Source organism: Podarcis gaigeae, assembly GCF_964106915.1.
Source record: "Podarcis gaigeae genome assembly, chromosome: 1".
Taxonomy (NCBI): Eukaryota; Metazoa; Chordata; class Lepidosauria; order Squamata; family Lacertidae; genus Podarcis; species Podarcis gaigeae.
Genome location: NC_139678.1, coordinates 118,296,260 through 118,320,450, shown reverse-complemented (window position 1 = coordinate 118,320,450; position 24,191 = coordinate 118,296,260). Strand labels below are relative to the sequence as shown.

The 24,191-nt window shown below is 42.1% G+C and overlaps 1 protein-coding gene across 1 annotated transcript in view; it reads left to right on the top strand.

The window, feature by feature from the left end:
* MYO3B (myosin IIIB) overlaps positions 1-24,191 on the top strand; it is a 291,721-nt gene that overhangs the window by 104,799 nt on the left and 162,731 nt on the right. Inside the window, exon 10 of the mRNA XM_083704157.1 lies at positions 8,603-8,758. Within this exon, the coding sequence (XP_083560283.1) occupies positions 8,603-8,758 (156 nt within the window). The remainder of the gene's footprint in view (positions 1-8,602; positions 8,759-24,191) is intronic.

Sequence of the window (24,191 nt, the reverse complement as noted above, 5' to 3'; positions counted from 1 at the left end):
AGCATGGAGCCCTTCACATTCATTCACTGCATGCAGATACATACTTTTGGAAGCTTACCAGATTTTTCAATGTGGACTCATTGTTCCTGGAAGGTGGAAAATTTGATAGCTGCTGCCTTGGTTAATATGTTTCTCCCTTCTCCAGTTCAAGAAATAAATGCAAACACTGGCCTATATCTCTTCTGGCCACCATCATGTTTTCTTTGGTGAAGGAGATCTGTTTCTGACAAGATATGCCACCACCTCTACTTCGGTTGTGAAATCTATTTCTGTTTGTTCGTTCGTAAATATTTGTTCACACCAGCTGGTTCCCCTTTCATTCTTCCGATTTGCTGGCTGCAAAAAAATGGCAGTTTACATTGTGCACATAGCTCTCTCTGCCTCAACAATGTTATCATCCGAATGCAAGCCGCTTGCCTGTGAATTAGGCCTCTGTGTTGCTTGTTCCCGTCTTAACAAATGCTTCATCTTTGCCTGCCTGTAATTGTGACAGAATGAAATTGTTGTTTAGGAACCTGTAATGTTAGATTCTAGTAACCCAACAGACAGCTAATGGCTGCCACTTCTGTTTAACGTAATGACACTAATGAATTCTGAGGATTACTTTTCAGCTAGGAAAACATGATGGAAGGTGCTGGAATTTCAAATTAGGTGATGGATTTGCATCCGTTGAGGCCAAAATGTGCAGCATATTTTTTTCCTTTTCAGTATATTTTATTCATATTAACAATGGTCATCCACCATTAGGGCAAAATAGAAGCATAATATTAGTCAATAGGAATATTTGTTAAAGTGACTGTTAAGGTGCAACTCCTTAAGTCTTCTTCAAGTGCTACTGTTAAACCTGCTGCCTTAGGAGCAGTTAGAAGTTATTGTCCTCTCACCAGTGTTGAAGAAAGAATCGAAGGCCAAGCCAATTGGCTTCTGTATGTGGAATGGTAGGGACACCATTGTGTCCTTCACCTCAGGAAGCAAAATGCCTTGGGCTGGCCTTGTTCCCACGTAGATGGAACAGAACTTCTCCTTTGTGAGCTGACACACAGTCCCATCAGTTGGTGTCGCTGAGGTGATCTGGGATAGTTCTCTAGAGCAGGCATCCCCAAACTCGGCCCTCCAGCTGTTTTGTGACTACAACTCCCATCATCCCTAGCTAACAGGACCAGTGGTCAAGGATGATGGGAACTGTATTCCCAAAAAATCTGGAGGGCCGAGTTTGGGGGCACCTGCTCTAGAGCTATATATTATTGATTCTATACGTTACTTTTCATTATAAGGCTAGCAGTGCTATGGGCTTTCAAAATATGTTTTGGGGCAAATGGTTTTGGGGAATACGCCATTTTAAGAAACCTAGAATGCTAAACCTTAGAAATCTCCCTGGTCTAGGGCTTCTTCAGTATATAAAAAACATGTCCAGCTTATCTTTGAACAAGAGGAAAGTTCCTAATGACTGTGGTTGGGCTGCCCTATATTTAGCAGTGCCATCTCATAAAATAGCATGCTTTGTAACCTTAACAATTGCTGATGTGATGCTGGCTAGGTTGGTTTGAGAATGGTACATTAAAATGATCTCCTCTGAAAGAACTGGAGACTGGGTGCTAGATTGGTTTAAGGGGGAAGAGTGGCAGCTGCCTTGGATATTGAAAGAGTTTGCCCCTCTCTGGATCCACCACTGAGTTATAAAGTCTCCTCAGTAGGACACCCTAAAACCACCATCCTGGCTACAGAACTTATCAAGGGGACCCAGAGCTCAGTGCAAGTAGGTTCCTTAAGATATCTACAAACTTTTAACTCAAATAGCAGCTATTCCCTTTGCTCGAGGTTGGCCCAGACATTAGGCGAGGTGAGCCCACTGCCTCAGGTGGCCGAAGCCTCTGAGGGAGTGTCCCCATGGGCACCCGCCACCTCCGCCACCATTGGAGAAAAGAAACTGGCGTTGGTCCCGATTTCTGGTGAGATCTTGCGGAGTGTGTGAGATCACACCTGAAATATGTGCTGCTGCCGGCACGGCTTCTCCCCTGGTAATATAGGCAGCGGGGCAGGTGGCAGCAGCAGCAGGGAATAATAATAATAATAATTTATTATTTGTACCTCACCCATCTGGCTGGGTCTCCCCAGCCACTCTGGGCGGCTTCCAACAAAGATTAAAAATACATTAAAACTTCCCTGAACAAGGCTGCCTTCAGATGTCTTCTAAATGTCAGGTAGTTGTTTATCTCTTTGACATCTGATGGGAGGGCGTTCCACAGGACGGGCGCCACTACCGAGAAGGCCCTCTGCCTGGTTCCCTGTAGCTTTGCTTCTTGCAGTGAGGGAACCGCCAGAAGGCCCTCGGCGCTGGACTTCCGGGTTAGCGCGATCGGTGAATGGCGGATTCCCTCCGAGCTCCGGAGGGAATCGGCTCTGCTGAGGACGGGTCCTGCCGCGCCGGCGACGCGGGGACCCTTAGAAACCACAGGCGCGGAAGCCTGCGGACTTGGTGACTCGGTGGGCACCTTAAGCGCCCTCCCCGACCCATGAAGAGCCTTTTTAAAGGCTACGGAGAGGGTACGGAGAGTGGCGTGGTGCTGTGAGTAGACCGCTACTTCAGTGGAGTGAAGCCGCGAGCCATGGCCGGAGAGCGCTGACTTTCTTCCCAAAATTTGGACTGGAAAATAAACAACCCGTGAGTAGAATGGAATTTGGACTGAAAAATTTTCACCTTTGAATTCGGCACGACCGGGGGATGTGCTAAAGGGAAGTCCGTACCCCCCCATCTACAAACGATCTAAAGCAAGGATCGGAGAACTAAGGTGGAGAGATTGTTGTTTTGTCAGATAAAAGATCTTTCCATGAATTTGACAGGAGAAGTCTTTGTGCTGGAGAGAAAGGGAGGAATTTTGGAACTTTTTGTGTAAACCCCCCCCCCGAACCCGGGAGCGTCCTGTGTGGGTGCCGGAGGAAAAAGAATAAGGAGTTTGACAGCTGTCAAAGGAGCTGTCAAACGGGCGGTTAAAGTTAAGAATTTAGCTATTTAATAACTCTCTGAACTAAAGGTGATACATTTGAATTGAGGTGGTTGGAAACAAAGTAGTAATAAATAATAAAGTAACGGATTGTTGGAAAAGGACTATTAAGCAATTGGAATCCCCCTAGGGGGAACTAGAGACATTACAATGGCTGCAGAGGGAAAATTACTGGCAGAAATAGAAAAAAAATGTTCTTTCTCGTGGGAATTCTGCAAGAGCAGAGTACGGCTATGAACAAAGAACTTATGACCTTGAACTCTAAAACAAACAACTCTGCTGAGTGCACAAAGGATTCGACTGGCCGAAAATCTGCAGCTGAACCAGAAGAGATATTTTTGGAATGGATGGAGAGGAAAGAAGGAGTGGAGATAGTTCAGGTGGAAAATACCAACCAAATAAATACCAACCAAAAGCCTATATTGTCAGAAAATAAGGAAGAAGATCTTTGGATTACAAATCTGCGAAAGATGAGAAAGATGAAGAAGGAAGTCCCTGGAGTACTTGGAACACTGGAATTTAAAAGAATAAAGAAATATGATCGAGATTTCCTTTTTGAGTATGGGAGAGCAGCTGATCTTTTGCAGCAATTGCTTTTAAACATTTTGGATGGAAGAAAATTTGATGTGACTGTGACAGAACTTCTTCGAGACCTGAGGACCAACAAAAAGGACTACCAACAAAATTGGCAGAGAGAGACTGACAGAGAATTGAAGGCCTCGGATGTGAGGAATCCGGGCTAGGAACTGTTTTTGGACATTTGCTTGGGAAGGGATGGAAAGCGGGGTAGGGAGGGAGGGGAGAATAGAATTTCAAAATTTTATGACTTTTGTATTTGGCCAATGTGACCTATAATTAATATAATAAAGGGAGAAATTCGTGGAAGGGAAGTTAGGTCGACCTTAGAAAAAGGATTTAATGTTTATAAGAGAATTGGAAATGGGAAAGTTAAATGTTTATAAGTAAAAAGAGTTAAGTTTTTAAAAATAATAACAATATGTTTAAGATGATAGACAAGAACTTGCTGAAATAATTATTGGAATTGGGATGTATGAAGAGGGGGTGGGGGGATGCCAAGGAAAGAGGGTAAAGAAAGTAAGGTTATGAAATTGTATATGTGTTGTCTTTGTCTTTTTGTGTGTGTGTGTCTTTATAAAATGTAAAAACCCAATAAAAATGTTATTTAAAAAAAAACAGAAGGCCCTCGGCGCTGGACCTCAGCATCCGGGCAGAATGATGGGGGTGGAGACGCTCCTTCGGGTATACTGGGCCGAGGCCCTTCCAGTTTCATCTCAAATGGCAAAAGAGGATCTGCTGCCACTGCTTTTATCTCAAGGAGTTCTGGGAATTGTAGTCTTCTATGAAGAGGGGCTGCTAATTCTTAGCCTCACTAAACTACAAAACCCAACATTCTTTGGGGAAAGCCACAATGGTTGCTCTCAGGTCCTGCTGGCATGCTTCCCATGGGCATCTTGTTAGAGCTGTATTCAACTAACCTGGCCCACTAATGGAAGCCAGTGCGATGGTTTCTGTTAAGAGGGCTTCCCCCTTTCCCTTGTGCATCCCTGCCTCTCCCAAACCTTCTCTGGAGAATCAGGAAGAACCCACAGAACAGCATGTTGGAGGAGGAAAGGGGGAAACGCTTGCGCTGTGTGATGTTGAATTCCTTCCATGGTAATGGAGAAATCAAGATTTTGCATCACATCATGAAACCGTTTATGATCTCAGCTACTGCAGGTGTAGGTTTTCCTCCTTCTTGGTTTCCAATGCTGAGCAAGCTCTGGTATTCTAGGCAGCGTAGAGAGAAGAGCTATAGCTGAAACGTGTATGCACAGCACTGTTCAAATGGGTTCGCTTTTCGTACTGGCCTTTAATTCTAGGAAGTCGTCATAAAGAACCAGTTTTCAATTGCTGTTTTCTCTTACTGTAGCTGGCGGTTGGTATTTAGTGAGTCTCTCGCCTTTTCTACAAAGGAGGATATAAACTTGGAAGAGAGACTGACAAGCATAATATTTTTTTAGATGGGGCCACAGTGACTTTTCCCTTTTTTTAAAATGATGGGTAAGAAAACAAAAGAAACACAGAACCTTTAAAAGCCAAATGACTGATTTCTTTCCATGGGAGGGCAGGAGTGGTATTTATAACTCTGCAGGAGGATAGATATAAGGTAGTTTTTGTTGCTTTAGCTTTGATATCAGGAGGCTCCAGTTCACAGGGGATACTAGAGTCTCTTGATCGTTTGTAAAACAGAATGTTTTCTAGGCTTTGCTTTGAAGTATACAGAAGAGCTCTGTGCAACCAAATATTTTTGAAAGATATTTCATCAGGCAGATGTTACTTAAGGATGATTCCTTAAAGAAATCAGAGGCTGGGCTTAGTGTCGTGAGTATATTTTGTCCTTTTCTTATTCATGAAATAATTACAGGTGTTATGTTGAGGGTGTGTGTGTGTGTGTGTGTGTGTGTGTGTGTGTGTGTAAAACACTACATTGTCACTGATGCTGATCACCTGTTGAACTTTTAAAATATGCTGTTTTATTGCCCGGCTGTGTAAAATGGCTCTCATTGTTTGTCCCAAAGCTGTTTTAAAAGTGTTTATGTGAAAACGATTGCTTCACAGGGCATTGGTAAATCTGAAATACAGAATTAAACATGTGAATCTGAAAATGCACAGCCAAACAAATTCAGTTCAGGCTGGAACTAATATGAAACTCTTGGAAACTATAGGGTAGGTTCAGGAAATAATTATCATGGTACATTAGAGCTTATATTCTCTTGGTTCTCAAATGGTTCTCTAATACGACTGAACCAAATCAAGTTTAACAAACTAACGTGATCAGACATAATAGGGTGTGTGCTTAAAAAGAATTTTTCTGACTCTTCCGTACATTTCTATATTTAGAACACATTATTTTTGCTTAATCTGAAGCCATGTTATTCTGAATTCTAGCAACTTTTATGCCTTGCCAATTGCACAGTGTCAAGTTTTCTAATTAGAATGTGTTCAGACCTTCAAAGCTCCCTGCCTTGTACTGCGTCTTAGCAATGAACTATTCTTTTCTGATAGTTTCTTTTATTAAGCCATTTATTTATATTGATAAACTAATTGAGAACCCTTCAGACTGAGCAAAAGCTAGTCATCCCTGAAGTTAGTTATGACTGACGTGTTAACATTCTTTTCTGTGACACTTTTATCTCAGATAACATTAGCAGGATTAGGACCTCTGCCTTCAATTACAGCTAAGCATCACAGTCACTGTGTTTCCTTTAAAATATAATGCCAAATAATTCTGGTCAGTTTTGGCTAGCTTGTTTCATTCAGGCAACACCTACGATAGCCCTCTCACTCAGTTATCATTCAATAATACATGTGAACAATGGGTTATAAAATTGTTACTAAAATGTTTCTAAACCTAATGGTCTTGGCAGTAAGAGGTGCTCAACAGACTCCCACAAGAGGCAGTGGACTCTTTCCTTGGAGATTTTTAAGTAGAGGTTGAATGGCCCACCCATCATGTATGACCTACCGTATTTTTCGCTCCATAAGACGCACCTGACCATAAGACGCACCTAGTTTTTAGAGGAGGAAAACAAGAAAAAAAATTCTGAACGAAACAGTGGATGTATGATTTTTGTGGTTCCAGCTGTGGCCACAAGACATGTGGTCTGATGGAGAATTTGGGGTGACCCAATGCAAAAATCTTGAGCATCCATGGGCTTTTACCTCCCCCCTCCCAGGCAGCCTCCACTAGCGTCCCTTATCTCTCTTCTGATCCCACTGATCAGTTGTTTCCTTTCAACACACCCTTCCCTCTTGTTTGCCTTAGTGTCTTTTTCTTAGCTGGAGCAGTTTTTTGCTCCTCCTCTTCTTCTAATTTCTCTCCTTATTGCTTTAGTCTTCCTGTTTTCCCCCTTTGAAAGTTTGCTGTCTTTTCCTCCCCGCTCCCAGGCAGCCTCCGCTAGCGTCTGTTATCTCTCTTCCCATCCCACCAATCAGTTGTTTCCTTTCAACACGCCCTTCCCTCTTGTTTGCCTTAGTGTCTTTTTCTTAGCTGGAGCAGCTTTTTGCTCCTCCTTTTCTTCTAATTTCGCTCCTTTTTGCTTTAGTCTTCCTGTCCCCCCCCCCTTTGCAAGTTTGCTGTCTTTACCTTCCCCCTCCCAGGCAGCCTCCTTTATCTCTAGCGTCCCTTATCTCTCTCCCCGATCGGCAAACGATCAGTAGCTTTGTTTCAATACCCACTTCCATCTTTCAAAAAAGAAAACATGATCTGCTTTTTGCCCCTGGGCAATTCGGTTCCAGGGACCACGCATTCACTCCATAAGACACAGAGACATTTTCCCTTACTTTTTAGGATGAAAAAAGTGTGTCTTATGGAGCGAAAAATACGGTAGTTGAGATTCCTGCCCTTGGAATCCCTTCCAACTCTATGATTCTATGACATGAGCTGTAATGTTGCACTCTGAATTCTTAAAGGGTATGGGCGATACCAATTTGTGCTCACCTGCAAGTGGAATGGATTTCCATGAGCAGGACGGGACTTCCCCCTCCTTTCCTCCCTGTGGTAGCCTATCCCATACACCCAGAATGTCTTCAAGACGCACATACACAGACTTCTGCTTGGGGAATGTCAGAAATCACCTAATATTCAGATTTTGTACTTTTTGAGTATAGTGCTGCATGAGGTTTAGTGACTCTGTTGAGATGCTTGTTCCCACGTATAAGACACCCAAGCATTCACACATTATAAAAGTCTGTATGTAAAAGCAAAATAGCAGAAATCACCATGGGGGAGTAGAGTAGAGTAACTGTAATCTGTTTGGGTATTTTAGATTTTGTATGTTTTATATATATACTGTATTTTTCCGTGTATAATACGACCCCTATTTTTGGGGACTCCAAATAAAGAAATCCCCCATGTGTATAAGACGACCCCCAGTTTTAAACTTGAAAAAATAGGGGGGAAATATAGTCTTATACATGGAAAAATATAGGGGGGTGTAGTTTATTTATTTGGTTTTTCAGATTAAAATTTTACACGTAGCCAACAAACAACATAAAAACAAGATTCCAAGGAATCTCCTAGACTTCCCTACTCCTCTTTGTGGGTCCTGTTGTTCATCATTTCCTCCTGCATCTTTTGTGATAATCCAAATCTTTTACCTCTCCATTGTTTCAAAAATTCGCCATTAAACTACAAGTGATATTCCAATCCTACTAACGATCTTAACTGTTTATGATGATCTTTAAAAGAAGTTATAAATTTTCCCCATTCCTTATTAAAATTTTGGTCTTCCTGATTTCTGATTCTTTTTCGCCATTTTGGCATAACCCATCAACTTGACCTGCCATTCTTCTCTGGTAGGGACTTTATCTTCTTTCCATCTCTGGGCCTAAATCTTCTATGTTTTAAAGTAGGGTTGCAAAAAAATAATATAAAAGCCTCTTGATTTTTTTTTACTGTTTTATCTTTTGTAAACTGCTTTGTGACCTTTTACGATCAAGTGGTGTGTAATTTTTTATGAAATAAATAAACAGTTTCTAACAGAACTGAATGCTTCTGTCCATCTATGTATAAGTAACTCAACTGCTGCATTTTTCAGGTGCCTAATCAAGGACTTCGAAAAACGCCCATCTGTCACTCACCTTTTGGAACATCCCTTCATAAGACAGGTCCATGGCAGAGACATGGCACTCCAAAAACAGCTGGCAGATCTCATTCAAGCACAACAACATTTAGGCTCCGTAGCCAAGACAAGGTACTGTTCAATTTCACTATAGCCGTACTACAAAGTCCCAGAAATTTATGACTTTTAATTGTGAGACATATATTGCTTATGCAGATATCATATCATGCCTTAAAGCTTTTTGCCCTGGTCCACCAAGAAGGATCAGTGTGTCCCAACCGGAGGAACATCTCAATGGGCATTCTCGTCGATGATGCTCATCTCAGCTGCCCTTGAATCAGCTAGAAGCATCTTGGTGACCATGGGGCTTCATTGCCTCATCTGGAGCCACCAGTTCTTATGTATGACAGGTTTACCCATAACTAGAGCTGCTATATTGTTCTAATTATTATGGATCCTTACATACAGTAATTACAACATTCCATATAAATGGAGAACTTCAAGACAGTGGAAAACATATTTCTCATTCACGTCTTTTAATCGCATTCAGCCATAATGGAAGCATCACATTCCAGTAGTTTCTTGGATTTACTGCTAAGACAAACAATGGCATGCAAGTGTTCATTAATCAATAAATGAACTCTTAGCAGGGAACATGCTCATGTTTTGTGATTTTCAGGAGGGCAGAAGATTCAAAATGTGAATAATAAAGTGACAGTGGTGAAACATTAAGAGTCCGAACCTTGATGTTTTGGTTCACCATTGGCCTAATATTACCACTAGTATTCGTATATAGTTGGTTACTTAATATTCATCAGGAAAACCTTCTTTTCCAGTCCAGTCTAGGCCTAGCTGCAGGGAATATCTCTTGGTTTCATGGTTGTCCAGAGGGTGGCAGGATTTCGCTGTTTTCAAAGTGAATTTAAATGCAAATGAAGGCTCTTCGGCTGCTCTGCAATCATTTCGTAATATGAAATTCGTCTGGCTGCTAGATAAGCTGTAAACCATTATTGTAAATAAATACCTGCTAATGTTGATGAAGAAAATTAAATGTCATGATTCATAAGTCATAAAAATGTATGTGCATATCCAGCCAGAGTGAATGTGCTATTTGAAAAGCAAAGGCCTTAAAAAAAAAAATCTTTAAAAACAAAGTAATAGATGCAGTTTCAAGGTGAGTGTGACTTTCCTAATTTCACTGCAACTGGAATTATTCCACATGCTTCTAAAGCAAGGGTCTAGAATGGTCAGACTTGCTCCAGGAGGCTGGTCTTTTATGTTTCTTTTCCATCTCCCCCTCCTTGTTTTTAAGTCAACTGTCTTATGAATTCTCTCCCTGTTGATGGGTGCCGTTTGCAATTTCAAAAGAAAAAAGTCTGCCATAAGGTGCGAACTTGGCTGCTGCGCCAAACACTAATGAAAAACATAGACACATGATTCCACACTCGGAGAAAATAAAAGACCCTGAGTGCACTAGCCACATTTCTCGTTTCATAATCTGTTTTGAGAGTATACCTATATGGGTGATAAAAGCCCACTTGTTTGCTGTAAGAGGCCTGGTCTGTGCACCAGCAGAATAAAGAGAACTCTGAGGTGGAAAAGTGACCTGTGTCACTTCAGACTGCAATGGGTGAATATCATTGCTATAATGAAGTATAGTTGTCTGTGGCTAGCTAGGTTCTATACTGAATACAATGTCTGAACAGCTTGTTCAGTGGTGCAGGTAGGTATTTAATAGTCCTATTATCCCCTCCTTTAGATGGCAATGTGCACTACTACTTTCTTCAAATTACAGTAAGCTTGGATCTTGGGAGGTACCGGGCCACAGGGAAGTTAGGCTGGCCTCAACCAGAGCCAGGGCTTTTTCAGCTGTGGCCCTGATCTGGTGGAATGCTCTGTCACAAGAGACTAGGACTTGACATCTTTCTGCAGGGCCTGCAAGACAGAGCTGTTCCACCAGGCCTTTGGCCAGGGCACAGCCTGACTCCCTCCTTTCGTAATCCTCACAGAACTCTAGCCCAATGGTTGCCATTAATTTGATTCTGAACTGATTTTAGAATGAATTGATTTTAGAATGCTGTGTTACTTTTACTGTTGTCTGAGCCCAGCTTCAGCTGGGGAGGGCAGGATATAATTAAATTATTATTATTATTATTATTATTATTATTGCTGTGTTTGGGGGCCTTCCTGCTCATTCTACTGAACGGATTCCTGGACTTCTTCTCCCACTGTCAGGAGCAGAGGAAGGGATGTGTGGTGGGGGTGGATCGCCCCGAGTGTCTTCGCTGAGGGGGGTGACATTTGGCACACCGCCCGTCCGTGACTCCCAAGCCTACCCTGAGCCATCGGGGGAAGGGCGGGAGCTGCACCGCTTTGCCGGTGGCCTTCCCCCTTCGTTTTAACAGCTCAGGGGAGGCTTGGGAGTCGTGGGCGGGCAGCACGCCGAATGTCTGCCGTTGGCGGCTTGCTCCGCCCTCAGCTGCACTGCGCATGCACCGCTCCATGCACCTGAGCGGCTATCCCACGCCTGCGAGGGCACCCTCCGCTCCCTGCCCCCCTCGGGAGCACGCTCCGTTCCCCTCGGGAGTGTGCCTGTCCTGGGCAGTGGAGGCATATGCTGCACCGCTGTTGACTGTACCAGAGATTTTGTTCCTGTATAGGATCAGTTTGAGACATTATCATTCATTAGAAATCCAGCAGTTGAATTGGAGGCTGGATACCTATTCCATGGGTAGGCAAACTAAGGCCCGGAGGCCGGATCCAGCCCAATCGCCTTCTAAATCCGGCCCGCAGACGGTCCAGGAATCAGCGTGTTTTTACATGAGTAGAATGTGTCCTTTTATTTAAAATGCATCTCTGGGTTACATGCGGGGCCTGCCTGGTGTTCTTACATGAGTAGAATGTGTGCTTTTATTTAAAATTCATCTCTGGGTTATTTGTGGGTCATAGGAATTTGGTTCCCCCCCCCCTTCAAAATATAGTCCAGCCCCCCACAAGGTCTGAGGGAGAGTGGACCGGCCCCCTGCTGAAAAAGTTTGCTGACCCCTAACCTATTCCATTCCAGAACCGGGGTTCATTAAAGTCCAGGGCTATGAATGGTTCATTGTGTATGCACTAGCCCAGTGATTCTCAAACGGTTTTCTTTGGATCACATTTTCAGATTAAAAACTTGCTCGTGCCGCACTGAATTTTTTTTATCGATAAGAAATACATTGAAAAACTGGAAGTGGCAACTCCTAGCAGTGCTTGATTTATAACATAGAACACAACTGCTTTATAATATGATTCTGGGACACCCAGAAAGTATTAAACATTGCAGCTACAGAACGACATGCCCTTTCCAAAATACAATATTGATTGCCCTTGAATTTTCCCGCCACATTTGCCATCCTCTTCTGCCACACAAGTGTGGTGCGCCACACCCTTTGAGAGCATTGGGGTCCATAATACAGAGCTGCCATAGCTTTAGAATTCAGAGCCAAACTACATTACCCGAAACTCCACTTGATATATTTGTGCTAGACTGTGCCATTTCAGACTGCAAAGAGAGCACTGAAAGTTGCAGTAATTTCATACAAACACAAATTAGCATGGTAAGGGGAGATTATGACAGAAAGAAAGAAAGAAAGAAAGAAAGAAAGAAAGAAAGAAAGAAAGAAAGAAAACATCCATTTGTGTTCTGAAGTGAGAAGAGGCCAGCGATAGGTATATTACACAATGCCGCTGACCACGACACATGATACCTTCAAGCGCATGAAAGCTGTTCAGTGCTTTATTTATTGTTTGTGACTATTTTTGTTATATTGTTCAAGGCAGCTTACATAATTACAATATAACAAAAAACAGTCATAAACAATAAATTAAACACATCAATAATTTCAACAAAATTGAACAATGTCCACATTAAATCATAATAAAATCTAAAAAATAAAGATGCAAAAAATAAATAAATGCAGCAGCAGCAACAACAACAAAGCCTCTAAACAACATCCCAACCCAAGAGTCTGTTCAGCAGCCTCAGCTTTTGTTGCTGGAGTCAGTCAGGGCCCCACCATCCCAGGCCAGGTAGGAAGCAGGTCTTCCAGGATTCACAGCCAACATGGTCTCTCTTAAAAGCAGTAAATGATTCTTTGGCCACATCCACAATATTATATTGCAATATCGCAGTTATTTCTGACCTGCTTTGCAAGATATAACTCTTAGCGAGATGGTCTTACAAGTAACATTCAGTCTTAGCCAAACAAAAGTTTGACTCCCTAGAACAACAGCTAACACTACCTGCTGGTCCATGCTGGCTCTCTAGGCTGGCTCTCATCAGACAGCTTTTTTAAGAACAGCAGTCTGTCTCTAGCAGGGAGGTATTGCAGCTGGAGTCAATTCCATTACCAATCTGAATGCCGTTAGCTGCAAGAAACTAGCTTATGCCCAGCTTGTAATTTTCTTCATACACCCTGTTGGGACTCAGAGATAGCACCAGGCAAAGCTAAAAGGAATAGCAATTGGGTTGTAAAATGATGGGTGTGCAGAATTGAATGTGGTTTTAAAGTGCAGTTTCCTCCACACATTGTCTGGGCGAATACCAGGGGACAGATTGCAGACCTGTAAAACCTACGGTGGACAAGGAAGCAACCATTTTGCAGGCTGATTACATTGTAAATGCTAATGATTACACAGATTCTTATTGTAGTCGTGGCATGTGTGATGTTGCAATTAAGGTTGTGCCAGTGTTGTCATTATGACTCCTCTGAAATACACTCAAGAACAGAGCTCTCTGCCGTGATTGTACTGACCTAGTCAGCATTTGAACTGCACTGGAAGTTTGGTATTGCTGCTGTAATTGAGGTCACGAGGTCTATTCTGCTCCCACTGTGCTGAAGATTTTCCTTGTTCAGTGTTGCAATTCCATCTTTTCAGAGAAAGAAAGAATGTGGATCAGACTGTTACTATTCTTCATATAAATAGAGGGAATTCTTTGTTAACCTGCATAGGGAAAAGGCAATGTAGGTAGGAGGAAAATTTGGTGTATGCTGGCAATAACTCTAGGGCAAAATGTGTCTTTGGGAAATGTGGCTTAGTAAATTTCCTTTCGCCAGAAAATAGAGGGCAATACTCCAGTTCTTTCAGTACCCAGGGAGCTATTCATAAGAGGGTCAAAATTTTACCTTGTTGTCTTCCCAAATCGTTAAGTAAACTTATAATTGATTGGGGGAGAAATTAGTCTGAGACCTTGTTATTCACCCCATTCCTAAGTGTTGTACTACTCTACCCAGTATTGGGAGTAGTTTGGGCCAGACCAGAAGATTAAAGGGCAGTTTAGTGGAAGCAACCAGAGAGAGAAAAAGTGATATCCATGTGTTGACAGTGGTAAAGTTAGCAACATGGTAAAGTTAGCAAGTTTCCAGGGAATTGTGAGCAGGGTTGTTGTATATATATATATATATATATACAGGAACTTGGGGGGAACTCAGTTCCCTTACCTTTTTATAATTCTTCTTTTCTTCTTTGGTGATCACTCGTAGCCGAGTAAGATTGTCTTCCATAAACACAGTTTTAACAATGAGTCCGTAAGTGACTGTGGAGGCCAGTTCTGGATCCACACCTCCTTCCACAGTGGAGACATTGCTTTCTGGGTGGGAGTTGATCACGGTGTAGCTTTGCCCAACGTGCCTTCCTCTTAGCACATTTCTCCCTTGCGTCCTGAGTTTGAGCGTCTTCAAAGCTGTTCTCCAATTGTTGGTAAAAGCTGTTCTCCAATTGGAACGCTTGCGGGCCGGTGTTTCCCAATTGTCAGTGTTTATACTACATTTTTTAAAAAACATTTGCCTTGAGAGAGTATTTGAACCTCTTTTGTTGACCACCAGCATCACACTTTCCATTTTTAAGTTCGGAATAGAGTAGTTGCTTTGGAAGATGATAATCAGGCATCCGCACAACATGCCCAGTTATATGGGGGCTTAGGGCCTCTGAAGGCCTTAATACAGCCCTGTGTGTATGGTTGTTATCCCACCCAACATGCATGTGTATTACAGCTCCACTTTCACAGAAAATTGTAGCCCTTTCCAAGGATCCTTGATTGCACAGAAATGTCTCTTCCTGTTTGAGCAAATGTGAGCGAACCGCCCCTCCCACCAGACCTTCCCTGCCCAACATGTGAAAGTTGAGAACAGAGAGGGCAGAACTGAGGGCAACGTTGGGCCAGGGACATTGTGGACAGAAGCCAGGCTTGGCTCCCCTCCCATTCAAAAAGTGGCACTGTCTCCCCACCCCACTGCTAAAACAACACCCAGGGGTTTGGCAAGGAGGTTGATAGGTGGTGTTGCTGCTGCTGCTTCCATGGCAGCAGTGGCAGAAGAAGAATAAAAAGTGTGGCGGCACTGTGTGTGTATCAGGGGGTGTCAGCCCTTTAGTGGGCTGCCAAGCCCATGCCCATTGGTTGTTCTCTTTCTTAAATCTTCTTGTTGTTTAGTCATTTAGTCGTGTCCAGCTCTTCGTGACCCCATGGACCAGAGCACGCCAGGCACTCCTGTCTTCCACTGCCTCCCGCAATTTGGTCAAACTCATGTTAGTAGCTTCAAGAACACTGTCCAACGATCTCGTCCTCTGCTGTCCCTTTCTCCTTGTGCCCTCCATCTTTCCCAACATCAGGGTCTTTTCCAGGGAGTCTTCTCTTCTCATGAGGTGGCCAAAGTACTGGAGCCTCAGCTTCAGGATCTGTCCTTCCAGTGAGCACTCAGGGCTGATTTCCTTCAGAATGGATAGGTTTGATCTTCTTGCAGTTCATGGGACTCTCAAGAGTCTCCTCCAGCACCATAAGTCAAAAGCATCAATTTTCTTGTGACATTATGATTCAGCAATAGTGAAGCAGCTTGCACAAAGCTGAATTTTTCCATTATTGTCTTCAACATGGCTGGTCTGGTGCTTGCTGGAGTCGGTGGTTCTTTGGTTTTAGCAGTACCCAGACTAATAGGCGAAAACTGATAAGACCAGCAGATGAACATGAAGCAAATTTGATGTTATACTTCCAGTATTGTCCTTCTGAGTACAACATGCACAGAGAAACAAATGCAGTAGATACTCCCCCTTTTCTCATATTTGACTAAGAAGTTTTCTTAGCAGCATGTGCTTTTAGGTTGGTTTTCTTTTTAAGTCTTCAGTAATAAAACTGACATTTCTCATTGCCCTGGGGGGGAAACACAGTGGGAGTTTTCTATTTATTCGGAAAAGTAGTTCATTTGCAAGCCAACTCAGCAATTAGAAATGGCTTAGTATAAAAAAGCTGTGCATATAATGTACCCTCAATCCAAACACAACACTTGCAGCCCATCCATGCACCAAGTAAGGATTGCAAAGGCATCTTGGGAGTCGTTCTCAGTGGGTACCCCTCGGCTCTGAAATGCCTTTCCCCCAGAAACTTCACCAATGCCTAACCATGTCCCAGAAATAATGCAAGGCTTCCCAAAGGGTGCTCATCAATGGTTCCTCTTCATCCTGGAGAAGAGTGACTAGTGGGGTGCCACAGGGTTCTGTCTTGGGCCCGGTCTTATTCAACATCTTTATCAACGACTTGGATGATGGACTCAAGGGCATCCTGATCAAATTTGCAGATGACACCAAACTGGGAGGGGTGGCTAACACCCCAGAGGACAGGATCACACTTCAAAACGACCTTGACAGATTAGAGAACTGGGCCAAAACAAACAAGATGAATTTTAACAGGGAGAAATGTAAAGTAAAGTATTGCACTTGGGCAAAAAAATGAGAGGCACAAATACAAGATGGGTGACACCTGGCTTGAGAGCAGTACATGTGAAAAGGATCTAGGAGTCTTGGTTGACCACAAACTTGACATGAGCCAACAGTGTGACGCAGCAGGCCTGGAAACGATGCCTTATGAGGAACGGCTAAGGGAGCTGGGCATGTTTAGCCTGGAGAAGAGGAGGTTAAGGGGTGATATGATAGCCATGTTCAAATATATAAAAGGATGTCACATAGAGGAGGGAGAAAGGTTGTTTTCTGCTGCTCCAGAGAAGCAGACACGGAGCAATGGTTCCAAACTACAAGAAAGAAGATTCCACCTAAACATTAGGAAGAACTTCCTGACAGTAAGAGCTGTTCGACAGTGGAATTTGCTGCCAAGGAGTGTGGTGGAGTCTCCTTCTTTGGAGGTCTTTAAGCAGAGGCTTGACAACCATATGTCAGGAGTGCTCTGATGGTGTTTCCTGCTTAGCAGGAGGTTGGACTCGATGGCCCTTGTGGTCTCTTCCAACTCTATGATTCTATGATTTTTTTCAACTGAGCTGGCACAGGATGGTCTGGGTGAGAGCAGATTAGAGCAAATAATTCTTAATTTACAGAATATTTCATCTAAGGAGAATAGAGCCATTCCGAGACAGGAAACTGAAATGATCAAGAGGACAAGACCTACACAGGAAGAAGTCTAAAGGAAGAAAACAAGACATTATATTTATACGCAACAGTAGCCGCAAGGCTATTGCTTACGAAAAATTGGAAAAGTGGTATTCGACCGACAAAAATAGAGAGTGGCTTGCCAAATTATTGGAGTACTACAATATATCCAAAACAATGGGAGAAATTGGAAGGATATCAAAAGAGAAGATAGACTAGAAGGTGTTTAAAGGATACTTGCAAAACTATATTGAAAAATCCAGTATATCTGAAGGAGCGTCTCCTCCCCCATCGTTCTGCCCGGACACTGAGGTCCAGCTCCAAGGGCCTTCTGGCGGTTCCCTCACTGCGAGAGGCCAAGTTACAGGGAACCAGGCAGAGGGCCTTCTCGGTAGTGGCGCCCGCCCTGTGGAACGCCCTCCCATCAGATGTCAAAGCAATAAACATCTACCTGACATTCAGAAGACATCTGAAGGCAGCCCTGTTCAGGGAGGTTTTTAATCTGTGACATTTTAGTGTATCTTTCATCTTTGTTGGAAGCCGCCCAGAGTGGCTGGGGAAACCCAGCCAGATGGGCGGGGTACAAATAATAAATTATTATTATTATTATTATTATTATTATTGGAATAAACAAGTTCCGTTTTAAATACTGGAATACTAAATAAGATGGATAACAATGTGTAATAGAAAAAGAAGCATGAAATTAGGTTAAAGGTGTGTGAAAGAAAGCAATAGAAGTGGAAAGAAATTGCAATTGAGTAGATTGGAAGTCTAACACAAAGGTGGGGTGAGGGGTGGTGGATGGTGATGGGAAAAGGAATTATCTGTGGGATTGAGTCTAGGTATGTTTGAACATTTTTAAGGATTTTGTATGAAATGTATGTTTGTATATTCACAATATATGTGTGTTAATGCTGAATTGTTTAAATAATAATTTTTTTTAAAAAAAAAAAAGACCTGCTCAGGTTACGAATTTGGAGCTTTTTAGTTTAGAGAAACAGGAGTAAGAGGGGGACAAGATAGAGTTGTATAAAATTATGCATGGTGGGGTAAAACTGGCTACTAGTTATGATGGTTATGATGTGTTGGATGTGAAGGATCTTCAGTATGTTTCTGAATGCCAGTTGCTGGCAATCACCCATGGGGAGAGTGTGTCAGGAGTTCAGCCCTACACTCGAGTAGGACCCTGGCAGAGACACATGCCCGACTGGCATGTTCTCTCCCTCCTGGTCAATCGTTTGGGAGCTTCAAAAGCTTTCTTCAGCCTGAACATCACAGCGACCGATGCCAACCGACACCAGCACACTTAGAGAGTCTTCGCAACTCCCATGACAGACCTCAGCAGCTCAGCATTTTGGCTAATCTACTTTATTTACATATATACACACACGGAGCACTGCAACATGGCTCCCTCTCTCTCTAGCATCAGACAGCAAAGAGAGAGAAAACAAAGGACAATAGTCCCACTCCACAGAACACAGTAACACAGACATCCTGTCTCCGTCACTTCCCACTCTGTGGTGTCAAAACATATACCGTCATGTGAAAGGCAAAAATCCCATGACTGCAATAATGAAGCAGGAATTCTAACAGAGTGCGCTTGTGCTTAGGTCCTGCTTGGTGGCTTCCTATAGCCGCCTGGTTGACTACTGTGCAAACAGAATGGTAGAAATGGAAGGGGCCTACAAGGGTCATCTAGTCCAACCCCCTGCAAGGCAGGAATCATCCGCCCTACGCGGGGCTCAAACTCATGAAACTGAGATTAAGGGGTCTCATGCTTTACCAGTTGAGCTATTTTTTTATGATTTGATGGATCTTTGGTCTGCATTATTTTATGTACTGTGGCTTGCCGCTGTTTTACTGATTACTAGTTTAGAAATTATTTATTGTAACTGCTGAGTGGATTCTGTTCAACTTTTACTTGTTATTGTTATTTAATACTATTCTAATTGTTGAATGTTACTTTTTTGATGTAGGTTGCCTGTTTTAAAGTTTTATTATCACATTTTTGTATTGCATTAGATTGTTATAAGATGTACATTTTTGTTTAATAATAATAATAATAATAATAATAAATGTATTATTTGTACCCCGCCCATCTGGCTGGGTTTCCCCAGCCACTTTGGGCAGCTTCCACCAAGACCAAAAATACACTAAGATGTCACACATTAAAAACTTCCCTGAACTGGGCTGCCTTAAGATGTCTTCTGAATGTCAGGTAGTTGTTTATCTCTTTGACATCTGATGGGATGGCATTCCACAGGGCGAGTGCCACTACCGAGAAGGTCCTCTGCCTGGTTCCCTGTAGCTTTGCTTCTCGCAATGAGGGAACTGCCAGAGAGCCCTCGGCGCTGGACCTCAGCGTCCGGGCAGAATGATGCGGGTGGAGATGCTTCTTCAGGTTGTAAACCACCTTGAGTATTGTAAGATAGAAAGACGGTATACAAATTAAAAAATGATGATGATGATGAAAATAAGGGGGCAGACCCCCACCACTCCTCCCCCTCTTCAGTCCAGTCCCTGACACCTAGCCTCTTACCACAGGTTGGCCTTTGTACAGAAAAATCTAGCATCTGTGTCTGACCATGTGGCTCAAAAGTGCAATTCCTTCCAAGTGCTCTATTGCCACCTCAAGTTCAGTTTTTTTAAAAATTTGCATTGAACCTAAGCACATTACACTGACCTGCGCACAGCCGAGAACCTGCAGATTGGTAAATGTTCAACATCGATGAGCGTCGAAGACAATAGAACACACAATGCCTGGGTTTATTAAAAGATATTGGCCATGAATTTGTATCTTTTTTAAATTTGTGCTCACCAGTAAGTAGTTGCATTATGCCAATTAGCTAAGCTTCTTATCTTGTTGCTTTGCTTTTCATAGTCTATCTGAGGGAGGTTTAGGGTCCACCAACAAAAAGCTTTTAAATGTTTCTAATTGATTGTGTGTTGCTGTTGTTTATTTTTTTATTTTTTATTTTTAATAAATATTTATTAAAAAAAATTGAATACAAATGCAAAAATAATAAACAACATTACTTATATCATAACATAATTTCATCACTTCTTTGGACTCCCTCACGTCTCCCGCTCCCACTTACATCGTTAAAAATTTTTTTCAAGCAAATTACCATCTTGTTTAGAATCTTATATCCGCTCATTTAAATAGAATCTAGCAGTTCTCCAAAAGATTTATATTTTCCTTAATCTCACTTATCATCAAATTCAGATCTAATTCAGTGGTGGACAATTATTTATGATCTAGCATCCTTCTTAACATTCAACCAAATTACAATATTTTTGTAAATAAATCTTAAATTTCTTCCAGTCCTCTTCAACCCTCTCTTCTCCCAGGTCTTGGATTCTGCCAGTCATCTCGGCCAGTTGCATATAGTCCATCAGCTGCATCTGCCACTCTTCCAGTGTGGGTAGATCTTGAGTTTTCCAGTTCTTAGCGATGAGTATCCTTGCTGCCGTTGTTGCATACATAAAAAATGTTCGGTCCTTCTTTAACACCTTCTGGCCGACAATACCCAGAAGGAAGGCCTCTGGTTTCTTAGTGAAGGTATACTTAAATACCTTTTTCAACTCATTATATATCATTTCCCAGAAGGCCTTCACTTTAGGGCAGGTCCACCAGAGGTGAAAGAATGTTCCTTCATTCTCTTTGCATTTCCAACATTTATTATCAGACAAATGGTATATTTTAGCAAGTTTAACTGGGGTCATGTACCATCTATATATCATTTTCATTACATTTTCCTTCAGAGCATTACATGCAGTGAAGTTCAGCCCAGTGGTCCACAACCTTTCCCAGTCCTCAAACATAATGTTATGTCCAATGTCCTGTGCCCACTTTATCATAGCCGATTTAACCATTTCGTCTTGTGTATTCCATTTTAACAGCAAGTTATACATTCTTGATAATACCTTAGTCTTTGGTTCTAACAATTCTGTTTCCAACTTCGATTTCTCCACCTGGAACCCTAACTTTTTATCATTTTTAAAGACTTCTTTAATCTGAGCGTAATGTAACCAGTCTCGCACTTTATCCTTCATTTTCTCCAAACTCTGCAATTTCCAATTGTCTCCATCTTTTTCTAATATTTCCCAATATTTTGGCCATTCGGCCTCCATATTGGGTCTTTTTCGGGCCTTAGCTTGTTGCTTTGCTTTTCATAGTCTATCTGAGGGAGGTTTAGGGTCCACCAACAAAAAGCTTTTAAATGTTTCTAATTGATTGTGTGTTGCTGTTGTTTAAATCTCCCTGACACCTTTTATGCACGTAATCATGCTTCAAATGAGCCCGTTGAAACAAATGGGATGCTAATAGGCACTTTGGTGATCAGAAATAAACCTCGACTAGGACTGAAACAGAAACTCAGAACCATTAATGCAAAATACGCCCCGTCAAGTTGCAAAACCATTCTTTCCCCTTTCACTCCTTGTCGAAAGGCAACTTGCAATTTCTGATCAATAAAGCGTGGATGCCATACAGTTGCTCATGGTGTAGGAGATGAAGGGGAAATTGTGAAATGCAGTTTGGACAACACATGTATGTGGAGTTGTTTAGTGTCATATGTGCTTTATTTCTGCGTTCCAAATCTTATTAATTTCAATTATATTCTGGTCAAAATAATAATCCCTTATACAACAACTGCAATATTAGTAACTTCCATTCATGTTGATACATTAAATGATTTATAGAACTACAAGTGAGGCACTCAAAACTATATCCTTGTTCTTCCTGTGTGTGGCAATTATTCTCTCCGTGGTGTTTTTACCTGTCCTTGTAAAATGTTATGTCTATACTTTCCCAGCTGTTGCTGCTTTCCATCATGCCTTGGGCGGAGCTGATATCCCACTGTTGTTTCAGAAATTTCTTTGTTGCTCCTCGTTGTTTTGCAGATTTAACAACAGCTGCAAAAATCACTCTGTCCCAATACATTCATGAGTAATTCAAAAGAGAGAGAAAAAACATTCATTTTTCTATTGAATTACTCATGGCATTTGTTACTATTTTGAGTTGTTGTTGCTTTGTGCAATTTTTAAAGTCATTTGCTGTATGCATGTATATACACACACAAACAGTGGTACCTCGGGTTACATATGCTTCAGGTTACAGACTCCGCTAACCCAGAAATAGTACCTCGGGTTAAGAACTTTGCTTCAGGATGAGAACAGAAATCGCGCGGCGGTGGCAGCGGGAGGCCACATTAACTAAGGTGGTGCTTCAGGTTAAGAACAGTTTCAGGTTAAGAACGGACCTCCGGAACGAATTAAGTACGTAACCAGAGGTACCACTGTACACACACACACACACACACACACACACCAACCCAACTATAAAAAGCAGAGTGTCTTTTCTGTTTGGAAATGAGGCCAGTATATTGTCTATGCATTACATTGCATATCTTTCAATGCCCTGAAAGGTCTTACCATTGTTCTGTTTGGTTTGCATGCTATTACCCCAGCCTTATGAGATTGCTACTGCCTTCTGTACAGGAAGTCGTACACAGGAGCAATCTGTCAGAGTGTCATTGAGGATCAATTCTAAATGGTACCCAGCAGGATGCTGTTGTATCTCAGTGGGTGCACTGCATTCTACGCTTTGGTTATATTGGACGCTGGAATTAAGCCCCTCGGGCTTTTGCATGTACAGCAGGTACACTGTGTTGTACCATACTGTACTACCAATACTGTTAAAAAAAATTCTGGCCTTACAGTTTGATACATTAGGACATCCTGTTTAAAAGCAAAAGGTATTTGTTGGCATTTCCAAAGATTCCTCCCATGTAATCAGATTATATGGGGGTTATGGGGCAGTATGTCTCTGCTTCTAATTCTGTAACTCAGAGGTGATAATTTAATCTGCAAGGAGAAGCTGGCTGAAGGCTCTAGGAATTTAGCATGTCCTAGCAGTTGTGGTTCAGAAATGTCATCTTGGACAAGTTCTAGGGCCATGCAAGATGACGCTTTGGCAGACGTAGAGGTAACAGGGTAAATACTCTTGATTTTTGACTATAGCCCTGGTCATGGTCACATTCAGATTGCACAATGCATGTATGAGGGAGAAGGAATGTGACTAGCTAGAAGTGACTTCAAGAGTGTATGCGGAAGTGGAACTAACTTACACCAAGATGGAATGACTGGGGGAAAAAATAAAATTTTATACTTGGTTCTCTATTGAAAGACTTGCTGCTACATAGTGTAGTGTTGGGTGTGTTTTATTGACAGTATTAGCCATTTTTGCATAGAGTTACATGGCAAGTACTGTAGACTTAAGTGGCAAAATTTTGGGCTGCACCACTTCAGATTGCAAAGTGGGAGTGAAACGTGTGAGTAGTCCTCCATGTAACATTTTTCTTGCATGTAGCATATCAATGGTAAAGTTTTAGAATAGACTTCTCCCTGGCGTGTGGTCTCACAATATGCAGATAATTTTTTTACGTTGGCGCAGGCATTAAAAATATGGCATTACACCAGCTGTCTAGAGCGGTATGGCCCACAATTCTACAATTTCATTTGCACAATGTGTAGAACGGTGACAAGTCACCCACACCGGGCAAAAAGATTCCTGCATTGCAGGGGGTTGGACTACATGATCCTCGTGGACCCTTCCAACTCTACAATTCTATGATTCTAAGCCCCACTTAAGTTAAATGGGTCTAGGATGAATGCATAGGATCACAACCTTCTTGTCCATTTTATCTCCTGGATTCAGGATGGACTGCTGCAACATATCCTTATCTCATTTTATTTCATTTTACAGAGACTGCAAACGTTTGGATAATCTATCAGGTGGTCACACCATAACGATTTAAAGATTTAATGCATGCTATTAAGAAGGAATGAGTGTCCCAGTGACAGCAGCAAGGACACCAAAGACATATAGTGAACTCTAGAATGACTTATTGGGATGCAAGGACACTTGTTAGTAAACATGTTGTGCACAGGAACTTACTATCATACAATGGATAATGTATGCAGTCTATATTTTCATATCTTAACTATTCCTTTTTAAGAATTGTCGTTTGATTTGCTTGGGTAAAATGTGTGTGTGTGTGTTTTGTGCAGTTGTTCCCAGTAGATCCATTGATTTTTTATAAACCTTTTTCTTGTATAACATGTATTTTTGTGTATTTGCACTACAAATGTATAT